Here is a 19,402-nt window from a genome sequence, read left to right as displayed (position 1 = left end):
CGACCATTCTACCCCAACTTTACCCATATCCAAGAGGGTTTTTCTAAGGCCGGGCGACACCTCCACAGCCCAATTCCTGTAGCTAGTATTTCTTTTACCTAAAACAAACTTAATCCGAAACTCTTTAGCAAACTCTTCCTCAGTATAGATTCCACTGATCTTTTCATTTTGGTGATAAATAAGATTGTTTAACTCATCTTTTGAGATATCAGACTGTACAGAAAACAATGTGACATAAGGCCACCTCTTCCTTGGCCTACGAGTGACCAATTCTGGCACATTCTCCTCAATACATTTTTCCAATGTTTCCACATCTCTTTTACTGCCTAGTTCAATTGCAAGTCCCCCAGAACCTATCTTCCTTAGCCTATCCACACCTATATGTAGTGTCAAAGGTTTCATTTTGCTCTGCATAACTTTGCGTACAGCATCACTGTTGCTGTGTTCTGTGTCTTTACTATAAACTAAAAGCACCTCCTTGTGGGTGGAAGGTCGCGCCATGGCACGTTTGGAACTAATATGTCCCCCAGACTTGACGATAGTGCTATACAATGGAGTGGGAGACTTGTGTGTTGTAATTCTCTTTTCAATCATATCCAGTCTATCAAGAATACGTTTTTGAGTATCAGCAATTCTGTCATTACGAGCATTCTTCTCTGTACCCTGATTATCAGACGAGGCTGGACCATCAGTATAATTCTCAGAGGGAATAATATCACTAAAGCTATCTTCAGCCAGAGTAATGATTCTATTCATTTGATCAATGACAAATTGGGTATGTACAGGAGTGCAGAGCTTGCCATTTGGATTGTTGAGCACATAGGCTTTGAATTCCTCTAGGATGCCATTAGCACCCTTAAGAAATGACTCCATAGCCATCAAAGAAAGTTTGCACTAGTAGACAGAGTTAAAATTATCCAAGAGTAAGTTTGATGACACACTAGTGTTAACACACTTGCTAGCTGACACAACCAACAGGTGCTATGGCACAGCTGGTCCAGCTGATCGGCTGAAGGCTGACAAGTGCCACAGAAAGAATTCCTACACGAACTTCTTTGTAGAAAGTACACAGAACAGTCCACCAGACCGTCAGACAAGACGGTGAGCCGAAAATCCCAGTGTTTCCAGCAATGGAAGGAGCGTGTATACACTACCAAGGAGACTACTTTGAAGGGGATTAAAGTTTTGTACCTCAAAATCAATAAATTTATTTTTGCCGACCAAAGGTCCGATACTTTTTGAACAGCCCTCGTATTCCTTAATGCCTTTTTATGTGAGTTTTTCTCCTTATATATGTATTGGGTTTTCGTAGAGTTGTTTGTTTAGCAAATTAATAATAATAACATCTTTAATAATAGACAGATTGTGTTAAAATTAATCAATTGCTCAGATGCTATGGCATTCTGAAGCATGAAGAGTCAAACTTATTGGATAATTCATAGCAAAAAAAACTTTTCATTTATTAACTTACCTGTTTACTCAAGCCTAACATGTTGCATACCATATCTCTAGAATACGGCTGTTCTAATACATAACGCAATAAAGCTGTTTGTGGTTCCAAAAGCTCCTACAAATAAAAAGATTTAAATATTATATGACAAATTTAAAGAATTTTAAAAATACGTGTAGATAAAAATTACTTTATATAAAACTAAAAACCTATATCTTATTATGAACCTAATAGTTTCTACTGTACAATTTTGCTCATTACATACAGATATGTGTAACCAATTTACTTTTGTATCAGTAAAACTGAAACCATCTCTTTCTCAAATTATCATTTTTACAAATATCATTATATCTTCAGCTTTAGTTGTTTCTATCAATCAAATCAATGTAAATAATGAACAGCAGAATTGAGGGAACACAATCCTGGAAAAGTTCAATATGCACACTGAAGAGTTTCAACTTAACACCATTTATACAAACAATACATCTCAGAACATACATGTGTGATGTTTCTAGGGATTTTTAGATTCAAACCCCACTCCTGTGACACCAATTTGTGAGGCACCGGGTAGGTCGGAAAGTCCTCTCCTTCAGGCCACTGGTCGGTGACCTACTTTCTTGTCAAGGATGGCATTTCGTTCCGTTACGCGTTACGTGAGTGGAGGAGAGTCGGAGGGGTTGACGATAAGACATTGGCGAAGTTGAGTAATGACACCATTTAAAAAACAAAACAACGGTTTATTTTACTAGCTAACTAAATAAAAATTTCACAAAACTTCATATACTTCGCAAATGAGAGAGAGTTTACAATAACAAGCATTCATACCTCTTTGCATATACTAGTGGAATATTTTCCCATAATGTCGTCCTTTATGGATTCTGAGCAGTGACAAGTATAGGTCGGCAACGAAAGTGTAGGGCTGCGATGGAGAAGGCGATGTCTGACTTCGACGTTCGGCGATTCCCCCAATGAGGGGAAGGTGTCGGGCTTTTATACCTTTTTCGGTGGGAAAATTAGTCAGGTGATCAATTGTTTTAGCAGGTGTGAGGTTAAAGGTGGCGATAGAATAGTAACAATATGACGAATTTAGCCCGTAATTGTAAATACATGGTTTGATCGTGAGAATGTTTATAATTAAACAGAAAGAGTTAGAAATTTCTCATGCACTTTATATTTCGTTTTTGTAAGTCCAAATTCCTTTAGTTAAAGGAATTTTAATTTACCTTTATTAAAATTTTAAAGGATTAATTTCGTTTATGAAATTATATGAACTTCGAATCTCACACATGTAGAGATTTATTGGATGCAAAAGTTATAAATCAGTAGTTGTTTGATACCAAGTCCTATAAATTGGAAACCTTCCACATGTTCATAAAAAAGGCTTTATTGCATTTTTCCTTGCAGATAAATAGCACACAGCAGTTCAGACAAATCACCCTGGTAGTGGATGTTTATAGTTTTTTTTCAAAGCCATAAAAGGTCTTATTAAAGCTGGTCTTGCCAGTCACAACTCCTTAGCAGAGTAATTGCAGCATAAAGAAATGCATCATGATGAGTACAGCAACAAATACAGTCAAGTCTGCATAAATCATCATAGGTATAACTAGACACTGTCGATTAAGTAGTCAGTTTTCTGTGGTCCTGGGCCAACTAACATAGGCATTAATGTTAAAAAAACTCTAGTTTACTCGACACCATTTAACTCATCATCATGGATAAATCAACATACTTTTTCTGTCTCACACTTGTTTAGACGTCTGATAAATCAACTTCCCTACTGAAAAAAATCACACAGCTTAACATGACAGCAGAATCTGATTTTGCATTTTCTCACCTTTCATTTATGCGTTATTTGCCAAGTGTTTTCACATTTCTGTTAGAAATGAGTAACCAAAAGCTAACAATGCTTATGCTGAAGGAAAAATACAAACTTGTATCTGTACGTTTGCTGACTTCTAGGCGGAATCTCCCGTGACAGGATGATCTAGGGTCGTTTGCATGTGGGTGTGGTGAAGGAGACACAGATGACAAGAATCTCACAAAAACCCATTTATTTTAAACATAAAAGTAAATTTACACTAAGGTACAAATATAGTCTAGATCAGGGATGGCCAACAGTTTTTGCACCCGGGCCAAATTGGAAAGAAAACTTTTTCATGGGCTGAACCAGAGGCTGCCCTAGGAAGATTTTGAGGTGGTGTGAATCTCATTGTGGTGACACCCCATACAGATTAAACTGTACATAGAGATTACAGATACATTTTTCACATTATCATGCTTTATCAACATTCTACACTGTACTTAAGAGATTTGTAATGAAGGGTTAACTCTAAACACACAGTGAGTTGTTGACCTTATTTTTTTAGGCGTCAGAATTTTTCATTGAGCTATTTGGACTTCAACAGCTAATATTGAAAGATTAATCGCGGGCCACATAAATTCATTAGACAGGCCATATATTGGCCATGCCTGGTCTAGATACAATCGGCTGTTTGGAAGTCAATAGCATCAATGCTCCTGTAGTTTATTGTATAGGTGGACCTGGGACAGTGTTGTTACACAGTTCATCAGACTCCGTTGGTCGATATCAGTGACAGCACAGCTTCAATATCGGCACCAAGACAAAAAAGATTCGTCTCCAGTTTGTTGACAAAACGCTTCCAATTTTCACACACTTCTGTTTTGACTCGTCAAGTATGTCTTGCCGAGTGCTTCTTGCCAAGTGCATGTTGCCAAGTCCCTCTTGTCCTTGACAATTGGGATTACATCAATCTCCATTCTTAGATTTGTTTATTCTGATTGGCTCCACATCTCTTTTTCCTGCTCCCCGATTGATCCCTCGACTGTCCCTAAGCGAAAGACGCCTTCTATTCGAGTCATGAGAAAGAGCAGCTTTGAAGAATCTACTTGACACCATCCGTTAACTCTGGTTGGAAGTGTTGATGGAACTTTGGAACTTACGCTCATATTTTCCCCCATTGTTGTCTAGTCTGTGGCGTTTTTGAAATTTAACAATCCGACATAATGTCCCTTTTCATCGTTAACCTTTCTTCTTTCCAAAATTTCTATGTTCTAATTATTTGTATACGAGCGCCTTGTCAAAGGTCCATCTCTACTGGAGGACGTTCATTTACAATAATTAATCATTTAATTATAGCGTTCTGTTTACATCAATAGCGGTTTTTTCTCGTCTCAGTTTCATATGACTAGCATAACTAATCCGATCCTTGATCAGTTTTTAACAATGAACGATTTTTTTAGTTTTGTTTTACCAAATTTCTATAATAAATGTGTAATTTCAACCCATTTTTTTGAAACCTCACATATCTGAATTTGAATGTAATAAAACTTAACAAGTTAAATTTGCAAAACAAGAAAACCTTCCAAAAACAACATTGGTGGGAATTCTGAAGAAAATAGGAAATTAAGAAACTTTTTCTTGGGTCTTTGTTGTGGCTGTCTCGAAAATGCCAAAGAAAGTCGCTATACAAAGATGTCAAAGATGCTATGGTATATTGGCTAAAGCAAATTCGTTCATTGAATCTTCCTGTTTCAGGGCCAATACTGAAACAAAAATAGATAGAAATCGCTGAGGTACTTGGAGTAGAAACCAACTTTAGTGCCAGTGATGGATGGTCAGAGAGATACATTGCATGTACTGTATAAAGCACTACTATATTTTCCTAATTGTATTTTTGTGGCTTTTTTTCAACTTTGTTTTAGTCATCATATCAGATAACTTGACACATTTTCACTTTCCCTTGGGGTGTAGACTTATGCGGACTGGACTGAATTTGGTATATAAGAGCAGTCATACTAACACTGCTTTAATGCAGTGGGCATTAGATGGAACATCAAAGTGAACTGGAAAATTACAGTTATTATTAAGGATTTAAAGGATGACTGCTAGGCTAGGATNTCATTGAGCTAAAAGTATAAATATATAATTTAATTATATATTTTTCACTACTACTAATTATTCTATTGTAAAATTATTAAATATCAATTCCACATAAAACAAATCTAAACAATTGTTACAGTTCATTGTTTCTTTAACAACACTTAAATCAAGAAAATAAACTGAATGAAAATCAAATTGGTTTTCTTAAAACACAAGCTAAAATAATATTTTTTCAAACAGTTCTGTTTCATTAACCCTTATAAAATAAATCCTAATACTGTTTTTTGACTTCCTTAACTGTATTATCATCTGGAATTTTATAAATTAACCCAGTATTTAATAATTTGATGTGCTTTGTATTTCAGTTTTCTCATCAACTCTAAAAATAATCAGAAATTGTTAATTTACTATTACTGCAAATCATCATTTAAGTGCTGATGGGCAATTAAGTGAGCAACAGATCATATAAGTCCATTGTTATAAGAATAATCAGGAAAGATAAATTAAAAAAAAATTTATTATACTTTCTTGTTTAATTTAATCTGAATAGTAAAAGAAGTTAATTTTTGTTCCAAATTTCTCATTTTGTTATTTTTTGGCAATTGAAAGAATTAACTGTTTTTTCTGTTGTTGATACTTGATGGAATGTTATATTTTCCTGTAGACTGTTTTTGTGATTTATATACTTTTGTCTAAATCTCACTTTCATCCACATATATTTTTTTTAAATTTTATTGTGATATTCTCTCAAAGACCAATTGTATAAAAATACAGCTAAACATCAACCAAATGCCGAAATCCTATTGGGATAGTTTAAGGCTAATTACTAAATGAATTACGTAACCAATTTGGCACTAGAGGTAAGCGTTAGGCGCCATTCTGTATTAACATTAATAATTATAAATAAATAAATTAATTAATAATTAATAGCCCGATAGGATTTCAGCATTTGGTTGATGTTTAGCTATATTATGTATTGGGTCTAGCGATGTTTGTGTATAAAAATACATTTTTCTACCAGCTCTATAAAATTTTAATTGCATGCTACCATAACTTTTAAACAGAAAACATTTCTTACTGATTGTCAGTTAATGACAACTATCCATAAGAATCCATACCTGTTGAAAAGTACGAATGAGATCTACTCATTTTGCAATATCAATGTCTGTAAATGGGTTATTGATAGGCAAATCTGTATAGATTTGTTTTGCTGGACAAAACTGTATAGTGGAAACTAAAATGATAATCACACAATCAACACCAAACCACATAAGTATTAAAAACTATCATATTTCAGTGTTAGAGTATTTTAATTCTAGCAAAACAGATATGTGAGTTCTTTCAACATTGCATTAACGTCATTTTCAGGCAATGAAGAATGTACTTATAACAGAATTTAAATAGATACATTAACATATTAACTAAATACAAATAACACATTACCACTGGTGTAGTTAAATTACTTTACTAAATATTTTTCAGCTCTATTGATGAGCCCTCATCAAGTAAATAGTTATAGAATTTGGAACAACTTACCATAGAACATTTCTTCCCATATTTAAAATGGAACTAACATCAAGAAATGGTGTTAAGGTGTTGTTTGTATTTAGTTAAAATAGGAGCTGGTTATAATGGATTCTTACATTAACATATTCCAGAAAAGAATTCAGAATTGAATTTCAAACTTTCAGATCAGATGCAAAAAAAAAAACATAAGATGCAAAGAAGTTTTTAAACATATGATAATGTAATATAAGATATAGTAAATAGATTCTTATAATAACCATATACAATTAAAAACTAATATTTTAAATTACAGAATACTCAATGTCAACAAAACAACAAACCAAACTTTTAATATTTTAAAAAGTGATACCTGTAGTTCTGGGAGAGCAAGTATAGGTTTATTACATGGTCACAATGTTGTTATGTATAAAGATTCCCAGATAAAAATAGTTCAGCATTTCATGCATTGTTTCAGAGATTTCATTGTTTTAGAGAATCCTCTGACCATAAAGGCATAAAATTATAAAGCCAAAGTATGGTTCTGAATAGTTCTAAACTTGTCTGCAAGTGTTGTCTGCAAGAGAATCATATAAATACCAGATTTCTCTAAAATTGAAAAACTATCTCTGTCATTACAAAGAATTCTAAGCAAGAATAACCATAATCTGATGGGAAGGATAAGTTTATATTTTTTTAAAATTTGAACAATGTGTAATGTAACTGACCTAAATTTAATAGGAAGGTTGTGCAAAAATCAGATCCTCATTTTTTAGTGTATAAAGTTGTAGACAGGAAGAGTGATATTCAGACTAGAAAATTGATATACAGTGGGTGATCGGTTAACGAACAGATCAGATAATGAACATTTTCACGAAACATTTTTATGTTCGGGCAATGAACACATGATCGGATAACGAACCCCCCACAGAACAAACAAAAGAAGAAGTGACGTAAAATAATGAATACCGATTAGTCTTCCCTTGTCTTCGGGAACAATTCAAAACTTTTTGGAGTGTGGGAGACGTCGACATCGACGCTCAAGCCAGTATATACCGATTGGATAGTATTCCTCTGAACTTTGAAACTCTCCCTTGAAATTCCAGCCTTTTATTTTTCTGACAAAACAATTCTTTATGTATTCATGAGACTGTCGGGTAGACACTTGTTAAGTTTTGCATCTGTTTTTCTTTTTGAAAGGCGAGAGTATAATAGCAAAGGTAGAGAGTGGGCAGAAGATGCCTAGTGTTGCTGGGCAGTATGGCTCGAACAGGTCTACAGTAGGCCGTAGTTAAATTTTATCTAAGAAAGATACTGTATTATCAAGAAGACTCAAGCAGCTAAAGGAGTAACAAAAATCTCATCTGAGAAATAAAGAACATTGAAGAGATCATAATGGAACCTGAAATGGATCTGACGACAGAAGAATGCCAACAACTCTTGAATGAAGAACACCAAGAAACTCAGCAAGACACGTTTCCTTCTGAAAATGAGGATTAATGTCAATATCTGTTATTAAAGATCCTTTGAAAAAGTGGGTGGATGTCAGAACAACGGTCTTAGAATGGCATCCAAACCAGGGGCCATATTCTGGTCACTGTCTCTGGTCTCTCGTCTCTCGCAAGCTGGTCGCTGACTGGCTAATCCAAATGATTAGCCAATCAGCGACCGGCTTGTGAGAGACGAGAGACCAGACACAGTGACCATAATATGGCCCCAGGTTGAGGCTTGGGGATTTATACAATTGCAATGCTATTAATTACTTACGAAAAATCCTAAAGAAGAGAGAAAAGCAATCGACATTAGACAGATTCTTTAACCCTTTCAAATGGAAAAAACATGACTAATAAAAATGCAAGACTGTGTATGTATGTATTTTTTTTATTACATATAAATAAACATAGTAAGAAAGTATATATTTTTTATGTTGGGGGTCTCCAGAACAAATTAATTAAATCCCCATTAAAACCTATAGTAAATCGATAATCAGTTAACGAACAATTCGGATAGCAAACAAAGTCTTGGAATGGATTATGTTCATTAACCGATCACCCACTGTATTTGAATTTGCAATGCAAATATTCTGTTCTGTAAACCACAGTAGTTATAACTTGTAGTTCTTTATATACAAGGTGAGTCTGAAAAGTTTGGTGAATGATCCCATAGTTGAATAACCGTGCTGGTTAGAATGTTGCGCTCATGCAGACATAGTGAGAGTCTTGCCAACTAGTGGTCCCTAGTGTCAAAATCACAACAGTTAAATGGAAGTGCACGCAACAAACAATGCAACACAAGCAGTGTGAGAAGGAGTGTCACTGCGAAATGGAGCAATGCCTAAACATCAAGTTTTGCTTCAAATTAGGCAAAACGGCGACGGAGACATATGAAATGTTAGTGAAAGTGTATGGTGTGGAAGCAGTGAGTAAAAAGTGTTTTTGAATGGTTTAAAATTTAAATGCTTCAGAGACAGAAAGGAAGATGTCAACAATGAGCCGCATTCTGGTCAACAGTCAACTCCAGACAACATCGTACAAGTGCGACAGATGCTTGCGGATGATTGGTACCTACCTTTGAGAATGATAGCAGAAGATTTGAAGATAAGCAAGGACAGTGTGAGCCCTTGACAGGTGCCGATCATCCACAAGCATCCGTCGCACTCGTTCAATGTTGTCTGGAGTTGTGCTTGTTGACTGTCGACCAGAATGCAGCTCATCGTCAACATCTTCCTTTCCATCTCTGAAGCATTTAAACCATTCAAAAACACACTTTTTACTTACTGTTTCCACACCATACACTTTCACTAACATTTCATGTGTCTCCGTCGCCGTTTTGCCTACTTTGAAGCAAAACTTGATATTTAGGCATTGCTACATTTTGCAGTGACACTCCTCCTCACATTGCGTGCACTTCTGTTTAACTGTCGTGATTTTGACGCTAGAGACAACTAGTTGGCAAGTCTCTCACTACGTCTGCATGAGCGCAACATCCTAACCAGCACTCCATTATTCAACTATGGGACCATTCACCAAACTTTTCAGATGCACCTTGTACTAAAAACTGTGATGAGGAATATAAATAAACTCTATGTATGAGGGCAGATATAGCAGTGTTTATATACCCAGGTGGTTGAAAGGATATAGAAGGAATAATATGCAGAGGTAACTCAAACTTATGATGCACAATATAGTAAATTCCCTTATAAGTTCTATGAATAAAAAGATCTAAATCAGCAATTTTGTCATCTTTTTCATTCTCCATGGTGAATGATATAAAAGGTTATACAGCAGATAAAAGCTGTATGAAATGTAATAGTTTGTCAGACAGCCCATCCCACACCAGCAAGTTATCATCCACATACCTACTTAAAGGATTTGGTAACATATTGTAAAAGGAAAAAAGAAAATTCTAAATTCTACACTTGTAATTAACTCAGCCAATATGGCTGAAAGTGGGGAGACCATAGGTACACCTTGTTTTTGAAATAACATTGATTATTAAACAGAAATAATTATGTTCCGTTACTAAAAAGATCATTGGGACTGTAATAAACTATTCTTGGTCTCCCAGAACTATGGGTATCACTTTCTATAATATTAAAAGCATAGTTTGTTGTTTTTGTCTCTATTAAGTATTCTGTAATTTAAAATATTATGGTTACTAAAAGAATGTATAAGAACATATACTATAAGTTACTATAAAAACATATTTATAATAAAAATATAATTTAAATAGATATGTTATCATATCCCAAAAAAATTCAGAACTGAATTTCAAACTTTCAGATCAAATGCAAAAGGAAAAACAATGATGCAAAGAAGTTTTTAGACATATGATAATGTAATATAAGATTTATGACCAATATCTATTGACTGTAAATCTTATAAATAAAACTTAAATTGTGTTTATGTTATAAATACATTCTTCATTGCCTGAAGATGACATTAATGCAAGTACTTACATATCTGTTTTGTTAGAATTAAAGTACTGTATTGTCAAAAGACAATGGTTTTTAACGCTTATAATGGAAACCAACTTTTATAGTACTAGTGTACAAAAACTAATGTTTCACTTAATTGCCCATGGACCAAGAAATGGACAATTAAGTGAGGATTTATGGTATGATGACAGTGTGCTTGATTAATTTTACAAAGATTAGCTATTTAAATCTATTATTTGACATTTATGTTGAAGTCTTTTGCAATTTTGTAATTTAGATTCATATCTGTTAAATATGATCTTGTCCATATTTTGAATAGTTTAGATTGTGTGAGATCTGAAAGGCCCCCGGGTCTAAAATAGTAATTTTATTAATAATGTTAAATATTGTCATAAAATATTATTTCATTTCGGTGAGAAATTAACGTTTTCCAACGTGAGAAAAATAGATAACAGATGTTACTTCCTTCGAGGGAAGTTAGTACATCCTCTGTTTTTCCCTTATCCGCTAAAAATCTCGCTCAGATGGGAACTATCCACCCCTCTTTGATTCCCCTTTCATCCGTTCACATGAAAGAGTTTCTGGCCGATGATTGGTCGAAAATCATGAGAGTGTGTCTGTATTCAGGAATTTCCTAATAATATGACATGTATTCAATTCATTATTATTTTTATTTGATATAGGGGAAATTTATCAGAATTCGGGGAGTTCATCGACAGACATAGAAGAGTCAGGACTCCATACATATTTGCTCCTGAAGGCCAACACCTATGCTATTGAGCCATACAATATACGAAGGATTAAGTCTAAAGATATAAATGTATCAAGTTAAGTTGATCTCTCCAGAGGAAAGAAGACAGAGAATTCTAGAAGTGAACAACTACTTCATACCCAGAGCCGAAGTTTAAAGACAACTAGCAGGTTGTATGTTCTTAAATGATTTTGTGAGCTCTCTCTCTCGACCTCATATCGGTTATAGTATAAGTCCGTATCTCCGACTTATAGATTGGAATCCTCATATATTATCTCTCCTTTTGTACTAGTTTACATTGTTATGATTTATTAAATTATTCTTCTTTATTTTATAAAGAAATGTCTCTCAATTATTATCGGAATAGGATTTCCCCATGCGTGTTTATCCGCGTGTAAAACAACTGATAAACTGGTGTCGGGACCCTGACGTAAGGAAGGTGATATCGCTATCATCGACCTCCACCTTAAAATTCGGCTTAACTAAAGACCCTCCGCCACTCGATTTCCCTTAGATTGGAAAAGGCCATTCTTGTAGACGAAAGAGAACTAGTCCTACCGACTAGCTGCCTAGTAAGTGATACAGGCATAACAACTTACCCTGTACCCCAGGCTAATCTCACAATTGCTAAAATGTTAGAAAATTTGAAATTACTATAAACTGACATTTTAGCATTAATGATAAGAATTTGTAACAGTTAAGTAAATTTCCTTATTTAGATTTTAATAAATAATAAAATATTAATACATAAATCCTGTAATCTTTATCAATAAGAATTATTCCTAAATTTTAAACTTTTTATTTACTTCAGTAATAAATCTTTTCAAACTAATATTTATATTAAAATTTAAATCATCAAACATTTTATTCTTTTGTTAGGAACGACCCTGTCCTTAGGATGGTATTGTTTTTCTTGTGTACACCACTGCTTTCAAGTGCATGTGACCAGCCTAAAGAATACATGTATTCTCAAAGAAATATGTGCACTAATGCACTAAACAATACAAGAGTGAGGAGTGTTTTGGTTTTGAAAAACAGTTACATTTTTCAGAAAAAATACATATAACTCATCCTCATTATGTATTGCACCTTCTTGTGTTATGTGGATGTGTGGAAAAGATGTAAGTAAATCTTTCATTTTTTCCTTACCTTTGTCAGTAAACATTAAGAATTAAAAATATATTTACTATTATTAAAACCAAACATTTATTTGTGTTATAGACAATTGGTAACTTATAAGTTATAACTGCTACATTATGATTGTGTTTTAATATTTTTTACTAGAAAAATAAATTGGTTTATTTTTACTACTTGTTTATACAACTTTCACAGTTTTAATTGCTAATATAATATTTTTGTAATTCATACAACTATAAGACAGGCCTTGCATTCTTCAAAATCATTCAGAAGAGAAGAAGCAAAATGCCAAAACTACTATACAAGATGACAAGAAAGGCAACATACATAGGAAAAAGATTTTATTAAGTGATCATGAAAGTAAATAGCAATGTGTGATTCATTACAGACAATGACTGTAATAGTGCTCAAAGAAGTGATATGTTATACTGTATTTTTACAGTATTTTTGTTATTGTTTTGTGTTTTTCCTGTATATATTACTGTTTTTTTTTTTTTAAATAAATAATTATAATGTATATGATAATGAATAAAAACAATAGTAAATATTATTTAATCTAAAAGAAAAATTGCCCGTCCCCAGGATGGGTCAAGCCTGCTTGTTTCAAAATACAGATTGCACCTGACAAAAGATTAAAAACAATGTTTACAAAAATACTTTTACTTACAGGATTTTTTTGAATACTTCCAGATATGAACTGTAACAAAACCCACATTAAATGATCTCTGCCCTTTTTTAAATTTCTTCCAGCCAACTGGAAATAATAAATTTTTAATATGAGTAAAGTAAATTTTATTTTATAAAATAAAATAACTTGCATAATTACTTTATCATGTAATGCTAAAACCATATGCGGAAAACTAGCATATTGAAATAACACAAAATAAATAAGTTGACTTGATAAATGCTGCCACAACAATTGAGTTGGTCCTCCATCTTCCATTGCTTCAGTTTCATTTTCAGATCTCTCCATTGCAATAACTATAAGCTCCACTAATTGTTCTTCCAATACAAGACAACGTTGTTTTTGCTACAATATATTGTAAAAGACAAAATAGTGCCATACAATTAGAAAATAATATAATATTTCAATAAGTAATATAAAGATTTCATATTACTAATATGTAATTATGAAAATACAAAATAGTACTACTATTTTATAAGATTAAATTACAAATACAGTAAAACATGTCTAAAACAAAACATAAATAAAATAGAAATCTGTCTAAACAGAAAAAACTTAAAAAAACAGTAATTTTTTTTTATAAATTTTACTATAATCCAGAAAGCTATCTAACCTGGAAATAGAACAAGATTTTGAATACAAAAAAAATGTAATTTAACCTGAATAAAGCAGAAAATTAAGATTCCACTTGTGGACAAATATGTAAAATTACCTCCATATATAAACATCAATACAGAACATGACAAACTGTATTCCGAAAATAAGTTAAAACCTTTCTGGAAAAACTGAGGTCATGTAGATACTTAGACACAAGGTCTTTATTATGGACAGATCTTGGACTCAAGACAATGTGAACTCATTAATATCAGGTTTATTCCAATATTATATTAATATTTATTTATTTATTTATTTATTTAGACATACTGGGAAAACCCATGATGCGGGGAATACATACAACAAAATCATTAGATATACAATACAAACTACAGTAATATTACAATACATGAATTAATACAGAGAACAAAAAAGCAGAATATACATAAATAAAATACAAATTATACAAAACCAATACTAAGAAATAATATTTTAAACAAAATATCAACATAAAAATTGTGGGGAGAACTATCCAAACAATAAAAAAACAATTTATATAAAAAATTAATTACACCTATAAGACAAAAAAAAAGAAGTTAATTATCACGTCAAACAGCAGACAGTTTCCCCTATTATATTAATAAGATCAATGCTTCCAAGAGATGCTCTCTGGCAACAATGTTGTCATCTGCATAACAGGTAAGACAAAAGACTTGGTATTCATGAAGAGAGCAACCTATCAAAAAAGCACACAAAATGAACTGTGGAACCATCCAGACATCTTCAAACACTCCACAACAGAGTTATCTGGTTTACACACTCATCCTTGGCACGAGCAACACATCCACTCAGGTTCTGTTCATTCCAAGGATCTTCACATTTGCCAAAATTCACAAACCAGCAATCAACTTTGATCCATTGTTAACACATCTGCTGCTCCCACAATTGAAATTGAAAGAATACTTAATCACTACATCAATGGCAATCTCAAAATCTACCACCAAACAATAAACAATTCAATACATTTTCATGGAATGCTTACAACATTTATGACTGGATATTTAAATACATCATGGTCTACAATTTTGAATTACTATACTCTTCAGTAAAAATAAAACCTTGTTTCCGTAATCTATGCAATTTTCTGTTTAAATATTTAAGTGAACCTGGCAGACATTACTCTAATTAGCCCTTTTGGCCTCCACCTATCTGTGAAGCAGGAAAGTTCTTCTGCACATTTCCTGGACATCAACATCACTTTCCAAAAAGGTCATATCTCACCTCATTCTACAAGAAACCTTCATACTACTCTTTACTCATTCCAGCAGTTTCAAAGGATCCATTCTCATTAAAATAACAGCACTTAAAATCCTTGTCAGGAGACTATTTATGCACATATCCAACAACAAAGACAGAGCACAAGAACTAAATCACATTATCTGTATCATAGCACAGCATGGCTATTCTTCTAGGATAATCAAGTGTCTAACCAACAAATACTCTTCTTATACCATACACAATAGTTATTTATTTATTTATCTTATTTACAGTAGGAAATATCTATGACAATGAATTTCCACCCCCACATTAACATAAAAACTTCAAATAAATATTAAAAAAAGCAAAAAACTAGCAAAGAAGATAGGCCATACAAGTCAATAAGATACAATCAACAACTGAAATTAATCTTCCATGAAATAGCACATCCCATGAACATTCCAAAGATACAGTCCATAACAAATTTTAAACATTAAAAAAATAATTAACATTTTAACTTGAAGATAACCTGAAGAAAGCCAAAAACATTGCTTCCAAACTGCTGAAAAAGTATGTATGTATTCTGCTTGGAATAATCAATGGCAAGATTAAAAAAAGAATTAACTTAAAATAATGTAGAGCAAATTAATAAAGCCAATTACTGCCATATGCTATCAGGCTAGATAACGACTATAATATTAATAAATTAACAAACAATTTGATACTAGAGGGAGGCGTTAAGTGCCATCTCTTAATAAATTTAATAATTACAATTTTAATTAAATAATTTAGATTAAACTGGAAGAAAAGAATCAACCCAGAGCAGGACTTGAACCCGCAACTTACCGTGCAGATGTGTTGCCAATTACGCTACAGTAGTTGGCTTTAGTAATATAATGTATTGGGTTTTGTAAAGTAACATAAATACATAGGATTGGCATCACACCAATTGTACATACACAAGGAGGTGTATTCGTATTTGTGCCTGAAAGCACTTGAAAGCACTCGCAGAAAAATAAAATATGAGGTCTGTTCAAAAAGGACTTTTATTTTTTCCGCGTAAACCAATGATGCGCGGGAGGCCTCTTTCGGTGGAGTTGTGGAGGGGACAGTCATGCACAGCCCTGAATTTTTTCCCACCTGCAGGAAGCGTCAGTCGTTGGCAGTCGGCCTACGAGTGAGGACATGTAGTGAGCTCTCGTCGGATTCCACTAAGTTGGAAAATGACTGAACAACGTGAGCAGCGACATTACATCAAATTTTGCCAAAAACCTTGGCGATACCCAAGCGTAAACCATTCGCAAGATTCAGCAGGCTTTCAGGGACAATCCTCGAGGCCAAAAAAAGTGCAGCAAGCCTGCAGCAATATCAAGGTCATGTTGACAGTTTTTTCGACTCTTGTGGGGTGGTGTATTGTGAGTACGCACCACAAGGCCAAACCATCGCAAAGGAGTACTACCAGGAGGTCCTTTGTCGTCTTTCCATGCTGTGCGACGCAAACGACCGGATCTGTGGTCAATCAAAACTTGGCAGCTCCATCGTGATAATGCATCCGCCCATTCTGCACATCTGATTCGGGCTTTCGTCGCCAAACACAATATTCCTGTGGTTCGTCACGCTCCGTACTCTCCCCACATGGCTCCGTGTAACTTTTGGCTATTTCCCAAGCTGAAAATACCGCTAAAAGGAACCTGATTTGAGTCGAGAGAAGACATCATGTGGAATGCGATGGACTGGCCGATGGCCATTCCAAAAGATGCATTTCAGCAGTGTTTCCAGCAATCAATCAATCAATTTATTTATTCATACCAAATGAGTTGTACATGCCCTGGTCCCGCTGTAGGCATTACCAGGGAGGAAGAACATCAAAATTAGCAGTAGTATACATGATAAATACATCGAAACTGAAAGACATTATACATAGGATTTTTAACAACAAAAGAGAAAAACAAATTGAATTAAGGAACACGATAGTTCTTGTCACGTGTAGAACATACAGGAAGGACAAACAGACATGTTTACTGTAACATTAAAATACAGATAAATTAATTTTATCGAGACAATCTTAACGCGTGTAGGGGTGAACAATACACATGTGAGAAACAAGCAAATGGAAATGTCCAAGTACATGAAGAGTTAACTGTTAATAATCTTGTGCGTGACAAAGTTGATTTGCCTTGCCAGTTTCCTAAAGGCATAGAAGATCTCTTTAGTGCGCCAGATATCTGAAAGGCGACAGGACCACATAACACCAAGTTCTTGTAAGAGGAGTTGCAGTTCGAGACGATCACGGTCTAAGATGACATAATCAAATAGATAATGTAAGGCACCATCTTCTGTGTCACAAATTGGGCACTGCTCAGAAGATCTGTTTGTGAAACGAGCAAGATAGAGCGCATATTTTCCATGGTTACTAAAGATTTGCAATGTACAGTAGTCTGGAGTATGCCAATTTATTTTTAAAAATTGTCTAAGATCTGGAATAAACTTGTAGGTGATATGTTCAGAGTTATGATTCCAAGTGTTTTGCCAAAGTTCTATTGTGTCATTCCAGAGAAGGTGGTGTAACGATCACTGGCTGATCTTGTTATAGGTGATCTGTAAAAAACTGTTCAAGACTGCATCCTTAGCCAGAGAGTCTGCCCTCTCGTTTCCAGTGTCTCCCTGGTGAGCCCTTATCCATGTGATGGTAAAGGTGCATTCAGAAGATTGTGTTGCATTTTTAATGTATTCAGCCAGAGGATGTAACTTGTTGCTCTGCAGCAGATTTAGAGCTGACCGAGAATCAGTATGTATGTGCACATGAATATTACTGTNTTCTTTTGTTAGGAACGACCCTGTCCTTAGGATGGTATTGTTTTTCTTGTGTACACCACTGCTTTCAAGTGCATGTGACCAGCCTAAAGAATACATGTATTCTCAAAGAAATATGTGCACTAATGCACTAAACAATACAAGAGTGAGGAGTGTTTTGGTTTTGAAAAACAGTTACATTTTTCAGAAAAAATACATATAACTCATCCTCATTATGTATTGCACCTTCTTGTGTTATGTGGATGTGTGGAAAAGATGTAAGTAAATCTTTCATTTTTTCCTTACCTTTGTCAGTAAACATTAAGAATTAAAAATATATTTACTATTATTAAAACCAAACATTTATTTGTGTTATAGACAATTGGTAACTTATAAGTTATAACTGCTACATTATGATTGTGTTTTAATATTTTTTACTAGAAAAATAAATTGGTTTATTTTTACTACTTGTTTATACAACTTTCACAGTTTTAATTGCAAATATAATATTTTTGTAATTCATACAACTATAAGACAGGCCTTGCATTCTTCAAAATCATTCAGAAGAGAAGAAGCAAAATGCCAAAACTACTATACAAGATGACAAGAAAGGCAACATACATAGGAAAAAGATTTTATTAAGTGATCATGAAAGTAAATAGCAATGTGTGATTCATTACAGACAATGACTGTAATAGTGCTCAAAGAAGTGATATGTTATACTGTATTTTTACAGTATTTTTGTTATTGTTTTGTGTTTTTCCTGTATATATTACTGTTTTTTTTTTTTTAAATAAATAATTATAATGTATATGATAATGAATAAAAACAATAGTAAATATTACTTAATCTAAAAGAAAAATTGCCCGTCCCCAGGATGGGTCAAGCCTGCTTGTTTCAAAATACAGATTGCACCTGACAAAAGATTAAAAACAATGTTTACAAAAATACTTTTACTTACAGGATTTTTTTGAATACTTCCAGATATGAACTGTAACAAAACCCACATTAAATGATCTCTGCCCTTTTTTAAATTTCTTCCAGCCAACTGGAAATAATAAATTTTTAATATGAGTAAAGTAAATTTTATTTTATAAAATAAAATAACTTGCATAATTACTTTATCATGTAATGCTAAAACCATATGCGGAAAACTAGCATATTGAAATAACACAAAATAAATAAGTTGACTTGATAAATGCTGCCACAACAATTGAGTTGGTCCTCCATCTTCCATTGCTTCAGTTTCATTTTCAGATCTCTCCATTGCAATAACTATAAGCTCCACTAATTGTTCTTCCAATACAAGACAACGTTGTTTTTGCTACAATATATTGTAAAAGACAAAATAGTGCCATACAATTAGAAAATAATATAATATTTCAATAAGTAAT

General features: G+C 33.5%; 1 protein-coding gene across 1 annotated transcript; it reads right to left on the bottom strand.

The window, feature by feature from the left end:
• Positions 1-958: 958 nt before the first annotated feature.
• LOC111636917 lies at positions 959-19,335 on the bottom strand. Its single transcript, XM_023382301.1, has 6 exons — positions 19,129-19,335; positions 18,970-19,056; positions 13,506-13,709; positions 13,347-13,433; positions 1,472-1,567; positions 959-1,150 (listed from the first exon to the last, which is right to left on the bottom strand). The coding sequence occupies exons 1-6, from the start codon at positions 19,273-19,275 to the stop codon at positions 959-961; spliced, it is 813 nt and encodes a 270-aa protein (XP_023238069.1). The 5' UTR covers positions 19,276-19,335.
• Between the last annotated feature and the right edge of the window lie 67 nt (positions 19,336-19,402).

This window comes from Centruroides sculpturatus, unplaced genomic scaffold, assembly GCF_000671375.1.
Source record: "Centruroides sculpturatus isolate CEXI.00-Female unplaced genomic scaffold, Cexi_2.0 scaffold128, whole genome shotgun sequence".
NCBI classification, from domain to species: domain Eukaryota; kingdom Metazoa; phylum Arthropoda; class Arachnida; order Scorpiones; family Buthidae; genus Centruroides; species Centruroides sculpturatus.
Note: the sequence above shows the minus strand (reverse complement) of the source record. Positions and strands in the feature narration are given on the sequence as shown.

Excerpts from the sequence above, each read along its gene's own strand:
- LOC111636917 (XM_023382301.1), bottom strand. The coding sequence starts at position 19,275 with ATGGAGAGATCTGAAAATGAAACTGAAGCAATGGAAGATGGAGGACCA. Across the intron at positions 19,057-19,128 it reads TTTTAGCATTACATGATAAA|TTGGCTGGAAGAAATTTAAA; the intron begins GTAATTATGCAA and ends TATTATTTCCAG. Across the intron at positions 1,568-13,346 it reads GAAGTATTCAAAAAAATCCT|GAGCTTTTGGAACCACAAAC; the intron begins GTAAGTAAAAGT and ends TTTTATTTGTAG.